This window comes from Microtus pennsylvanicus, chromosome 7 (assembly GCF_037038515.1).
Source record: "Microtus pennsylvanicus isolate mMicPen1 chromosome 7, mMicPen1.hap1, whole genome shotgun sequence".
Taxonomy (NCBI): Eukaryota; Metazoa; Chordata; class Mammalia; order Rodentia; family Cricetidae; genus Microtus; species Microtus pennsylvanicus.
In genome coordinates, this window is record NC_134585.1 from 120,033,625 (window position 1) to 120,046,535 (window position 12,911).

Here is a 12,911-nt window from a genome sequence, read left to right on the forward strand (position 1 = left end):
TTTCAACTTGATTTAAGTCATGGCGTTTACAGCAACAGAAAGCAAGCCAGGACCTGAAGTTCCAATGATCATATTTTCAGTGGCTCCTAAGGCCATGAGACTGAAGGGGCGTCCAATGATAGAGAGTATTATGTACTGAGAAATGGGTGCACCCACGAGAGTCTGGTGGCCGAGTGTTGGGGTGGCCCTGGGACACTAGGACGAGTACACAGTTGTGGCAGGTCTGCCTGTTTCTGAGAAAGGTGTGGCAGGGAGCAGTGTCACAAGCAGGCCAAAGGAAGGGAACACGGCACAACCACCTTTATTCATGGTCAGTTCATTCATGCAGGCTAGGAGCAGATCAAGCTCGGGTACAGGGAGGAGGGGACAAGAAGTGAGGAGAACTTGGAAATGCCCTTCTGCTGGCTTCCACTTTTATTTAGTGCTGAGAGTGAGAGGGGGAGGAACTAGAGGTGTGAGTGGAAAGGAGGCAGGACACAGGCATCCAGAAGAGCCCAGTCAGTAGACTAGGGAAACAGGGACAGGCTGCCAGGAAACATTAAGGGCTAATTAGAAGTCATCAAATATTGTGTAAAACTCTCAGAGAATTAATTAAAATAGTTATTCAATACAAAGCGTGTTAAAAATAAAACCAAACAAACAACCCAGAATGATGGGAAGTGTAATTTGTGAGTGTTAGGCATGAGGTAGTCTTTGGGTCTGAAGTCTGAGAGATTAGAGAATGTGCTGGCTAGTTTATGTCAGCTAACATTAGCTGTTATGTCAACTTGGCATAAGCTAGAGTCATCAGAGAGGAGGGCTCAGTTGAGGAAATGCCTCTGTAAGGCATTTTCTTAATTAGTGACCGATGGCGGAGGGTCCAGCATCTCATGGATGATGCCACCCTTAGCCTGGTGTTCTACAGGAAAGCAGGTTGAGCAAGCCATGGGGAACAAGCCAATAAGCAGCACCCCTCCATGGCCTCTGCTCCTGCCTCCAAGTTCCAGTCCCACTTGAGTTCCTGTCCTGACTTCCTTCAGTGATGGACTACAGTGTGGAAGTAGAAGGCAAATAAACCCTGTCCTCCCCAACTTGCTTTTGGTCATGGGGTTTCATCATAGCAATAGTAATCCTAACTAAGGCAAAGCATAATTCAAGCGTTCTGATCTTATCAAAGGGAAGAGCCCAGATTTTGAAGTAAAGAGAGAAAAGAGATTGGTGATGTCAGCTTCAAGATTCTAGGTTGGGAGGATTTTTTTTTATGGTTTTTCGAGACAGGGTTTCTCATGTAACAGTTCTAGCTGTCCTAGAACTAGCTCTTGTAGACCAGGCTGGCTTCAAATTCAGAGATCCACCCGCCTCTACCTCCCGAGTGCTGGGATTAAAGGCGTGAGCCACCACTGCTTGTCTTAAAATTAAGATCTTTTGTTTGTTTGTTTCTGTTTTTTCAAGACAGGGTTTCTCTGTGTAGCTTTTTGAGCCTGTCCAGGAACTAGCTCTATAGACCACTCTTGTCTCGAACTCACAGAGATCCACCTGTCTATGTCTCCCAAGTGCTGGGATTAAAGGCATGCACCACCACCACCTGGGATCATCTTATTTTTGATATGTTTTATTTTCTCCCACAATTCACAAAATTTCATGAGATTTCTGGCCCATGAAAGTAGGGACTATAGAACCCACTGTACTATTGCTTTTTTTCTTTCCCCTCTTCCTAATCTCCTTCCCATTTCCCTTACTTTTTCTTTCTCTCTTCTCAATCCCTCCTTGCTCTGTTTCCTGACACTCCTTTCTTCCTTCCTCCCCACTCCGAAATGGAGTCTTACTACATAGCCACTGCTGGTCATGAATGGGACATTGTGACCCAAGCTGGCTTTGAGCTTATGCTCTTTCTGCCTCAGCCTACTGAGAGGATTATACACATGGAAAAATTACCATGTCTGGCTCTTCCTTCTCTTAAGTAATAATTAGTGCTTCAATCTGTTACACTTTACATTGATGTTCAAATATTATTTATGGGAAAGTGGCTGTTCTTACCAACAAAACGGGTTTGGAAGTCTTTAAGGGTTTGAGTAGGATTTTGTCTGTATGAGGGCAAACGTTTCCAGGAGCCATCTTCACATTTCTTCATGAACTGGTCAAAGAGGAGTCTTAGGTCCTTGCTCCAGCTGGGGTTTGGGAGACCATAGTCCTTGGGAATGACTTTCTCAGAGGAAAATAACCTCTAAAAGACAAAAAGGAATAGGAGGTATGTGCTATTTCATATTTCTACAACCTCCTAAGACTACTGTGCTGCTTTTCTTACTGCTAGAAGATGATCACTTCAAAATGGCTGGGAACTTCAGAGCTCATTAGACCTCCACCCCTTCATAGAAATGACAGAATGACAGAGGGTCAACGGTTTTCCCAACTTCTCTCAGCTAGTTACTGGTAGAGATAGTATTAAGCCCAGGTGAACCAGTCATCAGAAATAGAGAGATGGACAGGTGAGATATACATGGGGTGGTAGTTTGAATGTAATTGGTCCCCATAATCTCATAGGGAGGGCGCTATTAGGAGGTGTGGCCTTGTTGGAGGAAATGTGTCACCACATTTGGGGGTAGGCTTTAAGGTTTCCTGTGCTCAGGATACCACCCAGTGTCCAGATCATTTTCTGTTGCCTGCAAGATGTAGGACTCTCGGCAACTCTGCCAGTATCGTGTATGCCTACACATCACCATGTTACCAACCATGATGAGAATGGTCGTAAGTGAGCCACACCAATTAAATGTTTTCCTTTATAATGGTCGCTGTGGCCATGGTGTTTCTTCATAGCAATAGAGACCCTAACTATGACACACAGGAAGCTGGAACACAAGGGAATGCTAGTATTTGGCTTTTTGACCTGAATATTGATAAGTAAAGATTAGCCATTTGGAAAGAGTAGCATAAAAATAAAAATAAAACCAACCAACCAAATAGCAACAACAAAATCAATGTGTGCAAACGTAAGTTTTTATTTACTCTATGCAATAGGAACTATTGTCCACATGGTACAGATGATAAAATTAAGGTCTAAAAGAAGCTAGGCACAGTGTAAGAGAAAGAGCAGAAGGATACGGAGGTATAGGCAAAGCCTCAATGCTAAGCTAACTGGTTTGAGTCGTATCTGCAGCACTCTCTGATTATTTAAGCAGAGGGTGACATGCTCGGATTTGGCCATAATAGGAAAGAGAATGGTAATGTTCAAGATTGCAGGCTATTGGTAACTCAGCAAGAATTATTAGATCATAAAGCAGAACTCAGAGACTACTTCCACAAAGCAAATGAAGGAGTAGGATAAACACTATACCAATCCCTGGTGTATGAATGGCACCATGGAGTAAATGACAGTTTACAAGAAAGAATACAAGAGGGACAAGGAGAAAGCTCAGAGACAGAGGCTGGTGTCATGGTAACCATGACTGTCACTCATGCTATTTCTCTGGAGCACTGAGCATTGCCACCATTCCAGTCAACATCCGAGATGTAGAGGACCAGGAAGACAGAGTGTGATCTATGAAGGAGCACAAAACAGATGCTCATAGGGAGCAGACAGGGGAGGCCAGCAGGAATCTCAGGACAGTTAACATTAAAGAAGGCATCAACCATGTGGTATTTTCCTTCTAGTCACTGTTATCAATCCATCTTGATTAATGTATGTTTGACTTGGACCACACCCCTGACATCAAGACACCATGCTTACTCTCTGGCGGAAGAACTGACTTCCGCTGATGCCTTAGTTGGCTCCAGTCCCGATTCAATAGGAAGAACAGAGAGAGCCTGTCCCCAGCACTCTATGAAACCAAACACTGGATTAGTGAGATGACCTAAATTAGATCCCTGGAACCTAACAGTGGGAGGAGAGAACTAACAAAGGTGTCCCCCCACTTCTAACAAAACAAAACAACAACAACCCTTCCATGGAGATGGAAGTACTTGATTTTGTGGTATTAGAGAAACGAGAAAACAAACAGAAATAACATTTTGCCTGTAGCTCAGGATAAGTAACTTCATTTTCTATGCCTCTTTGACCGGCTTATCCCTTCAGAACCCAGCTTAGATAATCTAGGAAAGACAGAAAAACTGGGAAAGGCAGAAAAATACTCTGCCCATTATTTCTCCCTGTAAATAAAATTGTGGGAAAATATTGATGCATTTCCTGCAAGTTCTTTTCACGCACTGCTCTGCATCCTGGTTTACACTGCCAAGGTAGTTCACTTTACATTTTTCCTGGCAAGCCTCTGGCAGCAAAAACCTTGCATAGTTCCAAAATTGTAAACGTCATTCAGCAGATTTTTTTTCCCTCTTTTTATACTGCTCATGCCCACTGAAGTTGCTGTTTGTTGGGGAACATTATTTTAAGGTGTGTGACTGTTGTTTATGCTGCATTTGTTTATGCAAATGCAAAGCTGTGGTTCTTTGCCTGCCTGTAACACCTGATGATCCCAATAAAGCGCTAAAGGGAAGGGGCGGAGGCTGGCAGGCAGAGAGTATAAATAGGAGACCTCTGGATGCAGAGAAGGAGCAATGAGAGAACAAGGGAAGGAGGACGTCAGGGACCAGCCACCTAGCCAGTCACGGAGTAAGAAGCCCACGCAAGAGGTAGAATAATTAGTTAAGAAAAGCTGGGAAGAAACAAGCCAAGCTAAGGCCAGGCATTTATAACTAAGAATAAGTGTCCATGTGTGATTTATTTGGGAGTTGGGTGGTGGACCACCAGAAGAGTCAAAAAGCTAAAAGAGTAATAAATCACACTCTATCTATTCTTTAACTTTTCACTGAGAAAAGTTTTAAAGGAGTGGAAAGATGGCAAAAGCCAGAGGATCCAGGACTTTGCCATGAGGTTGTGTTTCTTAGTGTATAGCAGTAATGTTGCCCCAACATGACTGCCCAATGTGAGCTGAACAAGGATGACAGCAATGGACATGCTAAACTACACAGAGACCAGCCCAAGAGGCTTCAACCCTCCACAGAGAACTACAGGCAACTGAGTAAAGCTGGGATTGGGAGGATGAGGCGGTCTTCCCCAGGGAAGAGCACACCAATTGGTTGTCCAGTCCCAAACAGTCAGTGCTGAAACATGCATACTAGTAATATTATATGGACTTGACAGTTATATCTGCGATTATGTATGCATATATAAATACATATAAGCATACAAGAACAACTGATGATAAAAGAGGTGAATTTAAAGGAGAGGGAAGAGGGTATATTGTGGTGGTATTTAGTTTGTCATCGAACAAATAAAGCTTGCTTTAAGATCAGAGGGCAAAGCTAGCCATACTAGTTAGCCATAGCGGTCAGGCAGTGGTGGCACACACCTTTAATCCCAGCACTGGGGAGACAGAGGCACACTGATCTGTAAGTTCAAGGCCACCCTGGGCTACACAAAATTGTATCAGTCTAAAAAAGAAACAGAGGTCTTGATCCCAAGACTCGGGAATCCCGTGCCTTTAATCCCAGCACTAGGGAGGTGGAGACAGGAGTGATGTGGCTGGGCTGAGAGAGGAATATAAGGCAGAAAGAGGCAGGAGTTTAGAGCATTCAGTCTGATGACTTGTAGAGACAGAATACCCCATTGGGTCTGAGAATTTCATAGAGATAGGAACTAATGGCTGGCTACTCTGCTTCTGTGATCTTTCAGCTTTCATCCCCCGCCCCCCATATCTGACTCTGGGTTTTTATTATTAAGACCAATTAGAATTCATGCTATATCATATGAGAGGGCTTACAGTGTAAAATGAAAGGAAGAAATGTATTTAAAATACAATCACAAAATAAACAAAAATTTTATTTCATTTTGTTTTTGAGACAGGGTGCTGCTATATAGCCCAAGCCGGCCTAAAGTCTGTGATCTTCCTGCCTCCCAAATGTGGAATCACAGGTATGTACAACTGTGTCCAGCCTGAGAGTCTTATTATTTATTTATAAGATCAGGTCTCACTATGAAGCAATGATGTGGGAGTGTCATATATCTGTTGATTTCATTGGTTAAGTAATAAACAAACTGCTTGGCCTCATAGCTTAGAACATAGGTGGGTGGAGTAAACAGAACAGAATGCTGGAAGGAAGAGGAAGTGAGCTCAGAAGCAATGCTCCCCTCTCCGTGGCAGACACAATGAACTCCGACCAAGGATGGACGTAGGCTAGAATCTTCCTGGTAAGCGCACCTTGGGGTGCTACACACATGATTAGAAATGGGCTAGTCCAGGTGCGAGAGTTAGCCGAGAAGAGGCTAGATATAATGGGCCAAGCAGTGCTTAAAAGAATACAGTTTGTGTGTTGTTATTTCGGGTAAAGCTAGCCGGTGGTGGGAGCTGGCTGCCGGAATGCAACCTGCAGCTCCCACAACACCTGGATGGCCTGGAATTCATTATGTAGATCTGGCTGGTTTGAGCTCACAGAGATCTGCCTGCCTCTGCCTCCCTGGTGCAAGGATTAAAGTTGTGCATCACACCATACTAGTTCTTTGCAGGAAACTGTTCTCTTCTTCCATTGTGGGATCAAACTCATGTCTAGAGGATTGTGAGCAGGTACCTTTACCCAACTTGCATTTTGCAAGCACAGTACCCCCACCCTGTCTCTGCTGTCTCTCTTATTGATTTACTTCAGGATAGGTCTCACTATATGTAACCTTGCCTGGCCTGGTACTCAATGTGTAGACCAGGCTGACCTTGAACTCAGAGAGCCACCTATCTCTGTCTCCCGTGCTGGCATTAAAGGTGTGTGTCATCATTCCTGGCACATTTTCATCTCTTTAAACATTTAACATTTCTTCGTTCTAGTAACTTTCAAGTGTCTTTCTTTTCCTGTATAAACTATATAGTAGGGGTTTGGGGCGATGGCTTGGAGATGGCTCTGTGGGTGAGAGTGTTTGTCTGCAAGCACGAGGACTTGAGTGTAAATCCCCGCACCCACAGAAGCTGGCCATGGCCGAATGTGCCTGTAACCCCAGCACTGAGAGTGTGGAGACAGGTAGATCCCCAAGAGCTTAGTGGCCAGACAGCCTAGCCAAAATATCCGGTTTCTAGTTCAATGAAAGCCTCTGTCTTAAGGCAAAAGTAAGGTGCAGAGTGATAAAGGAGGGCTACCTGACAGCCTGCCCTGGGTTCTGTACGCATGTGATGAGTGCGCCACACAACTCTATAATAGGGCTTGGAGATACAGCTCAGTGGTAGGACACCGATTGGACCCTCCCCCCCAAGAACATACCTCTACATAATAAACCACTGTAAACTGTAACCACCACCCACCTGTGCTGTGGTGTTTATACTCATGTGACTATATTTCGATATTGGTTATTCAGCCTCTATATTCCTTCCACCCTTACTTATCTCTCCCCTTTCTAGTCTCTAGCAACCAGTACTTTCTGCTTCTATGACATTAGCTTTTTTTAATTCCCAGAGTTCTTCAAATAAAAGTTTCCTTAATATACTCTTAATCTGAGAAATAAACTTCTCTGTGTTGCCATTTAAAATGATTTAGTATTCACTTTTCTGTGTTCTTAGTCTTATTGCCATATGTGTGTGTAGACGTATGGTACATGTGCATGTGTCTGCTTGGGTGTGCTTGACATACATGTGAAGGAAATCTCACGTCCTGCTCTGTTATACCTTTGAGATGGGATCCTTCATTGAACTTGGAACTAGGCTGGTGGCCAGAAAGCTCTGGGGATCCTACTATCTCTACCTGCCACAGTGTTATACACTCAAATGGCCACGCTCAGTTCATTTCTGTGTACGTGTCTGTGTGAGTGTAGGCAATGTGTGTGCGGGTACCTGTGGATACCAGAAGATGGTGTTGGCTCACCTGGAGCTGGAGCTGCAGGCAGTTGTGAGCCATCCCATGATGTGCTCTGGAAGAGCAGGGTGACTGAATGAGAATGGACCCTACAGGCTCATATATTTTAATATTTGGTTCCCAGTTGGTAAAGCTATTTGGGAAAGATTAGGAGGTATGGTTTTATTGGAGGCGGTGTGTCATTGGGGGAGGACTCTGCGACTTTAAAGCTCACATCATTCCCAGTTAACTCTCTTTGCCTCCTACTTGCAGTAAGGAAATAAGGTCTCAGCTACTGCTGCAGCACGATGCCTGCCTGCAGCCATGCCTCCTACCATGATGGTTATGAACTTGCTCTCCAGAGCTGTAAACCCCAAATATATGCCTTTTTCTATAAGGGGCCTTAGTCATGGCGTCTTCAAAGTGTCTTGGCTCCACTCAGATCTCTTAAATAGGAAGCCCCAGCTTGGAACAGTTCTAATATCCTTTTATAGGCTAGTGAAATACAGTTAATTGAAGTCTTTTAGTAATCAGAAGAACTCCTGGGCTCTCCTACCAATGTAAGTTGTTTTTTTTTTTTTTGAGACAGTGTCTCACTATGTAGCTGTTCTGTTTGAGACAGTGTCTCACTTTGTAGACCAGGCTGGCCTGGAGCTCACTTTGTAGACCAGGCTGGCACAGACCAGGCTGTACTGGAACGCACAGAGCTCTGCCTGTTTCTGCTTCCTAAGTGCTGGAATCAAAGGTGTATTCCACCATACCCAGTCTGATTTTAACTTTTAAACATAATTCAGAAAATTTTCTTGAGTTCTATAATGTGGCCTGTTTTTATACCAGAGACAGGAAAGACAAAAAGAAAAGATCTAGGCCCTGTCTGCAGGTGTTAGGAGCCCCAGATCTGGAAATATTACTACAGACAGAGAGACAAGTGCTTTCAGGGAATACTTAAAAGCAAATAAGCAAACAACACACATCAACAACAACAAAAACAACACACCCAGAGTAATTTCTTGCAGCTAAAGCTCATGAAGGTGAGAACTAGGGTTACACTAAGCAAAGACATAGAGGCTAAAAAGACTACATAACACACTAGATTGACAAAACAAGCGGATCACACCACAGGTCTTAAATTTAACCTTCTAGGTCAATCAATGGTTTAAAGAATTAGTGTGAAAGGTGATTTTAGGTAGCACAAGGACAAAGACTGATGTATATTTAAATATTATGTATAACATAATATGTAATTACAGTAATAATAAAATCCTTTCTGTATATATATCACAGAAGAACAAGAGTAGCACATGAGGCAACACACAGAAAATTTAAAACTATTTTTCTTTTTTTTTTTTTAAGTAAAAGACAATCATGTAAAAATTCCACGAAGGCGATACTTGAGTGTTGAAATGCCTTTTTCCATGATGAGAGCCTTCAGCAAAGAAACAACATTGGTTTTCAGAAAGTTTCATCAAGTGAAAAAACAATCAGAAGGAAAGGGAAAGCGGCCAGAGATCGTTATAAAGGTCTAGGTCAGAAGGTCCACAGCAGAGTTAGGTACGGAGGAATAAGAAGAAAAGGTTCAAGTGACAGTCAGCACCAGAACCCAGGGAAACGGGAGTTACTGACTTCAGGAAACAGAAAGTACTAGAGTCTTGGGTGACTCCAGAGTTGTGGCTTTGATGGCATGGTTAGAAGAAAAAGGTGTTTGTGAGGGTGGAAGTGTGGGTCAGAGAGAATGGGGCTGAGGGATGCTGAGTTACCTTAGATGGACAAAACCACTCAGTTTTCAGTTCAAAGAGGCGAGAACTAAGAGCTACTTGCAGTAAATGCACTTGTAAACCTACTGCACACTTGTGACTGAAGGATGAATCCAAGGGTCATTACCCTTTGTTCTCAGTAGAGGAAAGGTCATGCTTGATCTTTAGTTACAGATTTATCAAGGTTGGACTTGTAAGAAAAGTTATGGCCTTTTATGCCTCCTTAAAGATGTCGAGCCTATAAATACTAACGCTTAATTGTTTACAGCACAGACTGCCAGGCACCAACATGTAACTAAAGAAACGAATTCACCTTTGTGGTTGTCTAATTAGCACAGTGCATTTTCCTTTCTAGTGGGCAAGATGGTACCTGATTAATAATCTGCATTCATTATTCTCTTAAAATTGTGTGTACGTGTGTCCGTGTCCACCACTGAGCTACACCTTCAGCGCCCACTTTCAATCTAGCAGGAAGCTGCAGCAGCTTGAGAGAGATGCCACAGCCATCTAACAATCAAAGTTCGCTTTTGGTTCTTGCTCAGTGGAGAGCTGTTCCCTGTTGTCCCTCAGTCATTTATTTTAACAAAAAGTGAGGCATTTGAATTTAGCAAACTGACCCCATTCTCCCAAACTAGACCATAAAATCCTTAGGAGGAAATTTTTTTTTCCTTTTTCCTTACCTAACTGTAATATGTCTTACTTCTTATCAATGGCCAATTATGCCTGTAGGGCCCAGCCATGACAGGCTCAACAGAGACCACTCAGACACCACCCAGGAACAGACCATCCAAAGGATGGTCCCAACCATTGCAGATAGGATCATCTGATGTCCCTTAGTACAGCACATACCTACCCCCTTTTCACCAGGGCACCCCTAGACAAATGTCAGTCAATCACGGGTGCTCAACCTTAGAAATCCCTCACCTCAAACTCTGCTATTATAAAAAACCCCACCCCAATTGACCTCGGGGGTTCTCTGCTCGTGCCAATGCGCTGGACACAGAGAGTCGGGGTTCGAACTTGAATAAGAATAAAGGCTCTTTGGTTTTACAAACGGGACTCGGTCTCCTTGTTGGTTTTGGGGGGACTCTGCGGATCTGAGCATAAAAATGCCTGGAATATTGTTGGAGCTCAACAAGTACTGATTGCATCAGTGAAACAAAGTAGGGATATAAATAAGGGCAGGGGATTATTTAAGATTTACATTCCAGGCATGCTAAACGCTTCCCTTGCATTATCTCATTTAACTTTATAACATCCTCTAAGATGATGAAAATGGGCTAGAGAGGGCATAATTGATTATCTGACAGTGGGAAGCCTTTTCCCCTGTTGGTTATAATAAATCAGAGACCATCAGGATTAGATCCTGGAAAGGGTAAGTGCTCTTCTCCAGCGGTCTATAATGGCTGGCTCTTTCACGGCTTTTCTGGATGATCTTGCTAACCATTATTATTATTTCAGTAGCAGTGGCGGTCCTATCCCTGCTGACCTATCTCAACCTCGAGTTACGTTCCCTTCCCGATCCTCCCGATTTGAGTCTCAGGGCTGAGGAGCCGGTGCCCGTTACAGCAGAGGATCGCTGTCTCTCCCGCTCGCACCATCACCGGGGCGACCCGGGACTCACCCACACTGCTCTGGGCCTCCTCGCAGGCGGGACAGCAAGAGCGCGCAGGCGCGTAGCGCAGCTTCTTAGCATCGCTCAGGCCAGGGCAGGACGCCGCTGTGTCCTCTCAGCCAGAAAGAGCGGCATAACCACACACGCCGACACGCCGGCTCCGGACTATTAACTGTGGAGGCGGGTGGAGGGCGGAGCCGCGCGCCGCCGAAGCGCCTCCCCGAGCCCGGGCGGACCGACCCCCCGCCGCCCGCCGTTGGTTCCGGGACACTTTGCGCCCGGCTCCCTGTCGCGGTTCCCTCTGGCAGGGACTCCTGCACTAGCGCGGCGCGTTAGCTGACGCCTTTAGTTCGAGTCCCCAGGCAATTAGCGCTCCACTCTGCGAAAGGCTCAGCACCTCGGGCAGACAGGAGTGAATGACCTTTGGGAGCCGGTTGCTGGTGTGGAAGTACGGTCTTCCTTCCGGTGCAGGGCATTTGCACGTTTAAAATTGTCAGTCCCTCCGGGCGGTGGTGGCGCACGCCTTTAATCCGGGTACTTAGAAGGCAGAGACGGGTGGGTCTCTGGATCCGAGGCCAGCTTGGTCAACAGAGCGAGTTCCAGGACAGCCAGGGATACACAGAGAAGCCCTGTCAAGGCTCAAAATACAAAAACAAAACAAACAAAAAACAACCAAACAAAAGAACAGCAACGGAAAAGAAGGTCAGTCCCTTCTATTTAATATACACACTCTTCAGTTGCACTCTGTGTGCGTGTGTGTGTCCCCACACAGATCTGTGTACTGAAAAGAATGTGTTTCAACTTTTACTTTTGCAAGAACCGTCTCTTTCAAAGAGAGTGCAACTGGACTGATTTATTAGAGTTAGCCTGAACTGTCTGATGGGAGCCTCTTTAAAGACTATCCAATGATTCACTGATGTGTTGTTCATTCTGTGCTGGGGATTGCTAGACAAACAGAAATCTCACAAGGGAACAAGGAAACAAGGGGAGCAGTTCAGCAAGGCAATTCTTTTTGTTGAAAGAATGCACCAAGACCCACCCATGGCTAGCAAGCTACACAGGGACAGGTGGCAGAAACCACCCTCCCCCAATTGCCTGGAGTCTGTCATGATTGGCTTAATTTTTTTTTTTATTATTTTCGAGACAGGGTTTCTCCGTAGCTTTTATTGGTTCATGTCCTGGAACTTGCTCTTGTAGACCAGGCTGGCCTCGAACTCACAGAGATCCGCCTGCCTCTGCCTCCCGAGTGCTGAGATTAAAGGCGTGTGCCACCACCGCCTGGCGATTGGCTTACTTTTAAAACAATAATTATGGAGAAAATGGAAGGGGTTGGCTCTTTAAGACAAGTTGCTTAAGTTCAGAGAAGGCGGCAGTTTATGTAAACAAATATTTTATCCGGTTGAGGGTAGTCTACACAGCACTTGGGAGGCAGAGGTAGGAGGATCTGAGTTCTCGTCTAGCCTGGTCTACATAGTAAATTCAGCCCAGCCAAGGCTACCTAGTGAGATTCTGTCTCAAAAACCAAAAATGAAGAAGTGAACAAGAATCTGCATAGAGCTGGAGAGCTGGTTCAGGGATGGGTTAAAAGCACCGCTCTTTCACAGGACCCAGATTCGATTCTGAGCACCCACGTGACAGCTCATACTTGTTTGCGATTCCTGTTTCAGGCAATCTGATGCCTCTTTTTCGTCTCTATGACACCAGGCATGAGTGTGGTGCACAGACAAAAACACCCATATAAATAAAATAATTGTTTCTCTACT

At 44.7% G+C, this 12,911-nt stretch overlaps 1 protein-coding gene across 1 annotated transcript in view; it reads right to left on the reverse strand.

The window, feature by feature from the left end:
- Positions 1–11,546, reverse strand: part of Them4 (thioesterase superfamily member 4) — a 30,026-nt gene extending 18,480 nt beyond the window's left edge. Inside the window, exons 1-2 of the mRNA XM_075978252.1 lie at positions 11,158–11,546; positions 2,017–2,203 (exon numbers count right to left, since the gene is read on the reverse strand). Of these exons, the coding sequence (XP_075834367.1) occupies positions 2,017–2,203; positions 11,158–11,229 (259 nt within the window). The 5' untranslated portion in view covers positions 11,230–11,546. The remainder of the gene's footprint in view (positions 1–2,016; positions 2,204–11,157) is intronic.
- Between the last annotated feature and the right edge of the window lie 1,365 nt (positions 11,547–12,911).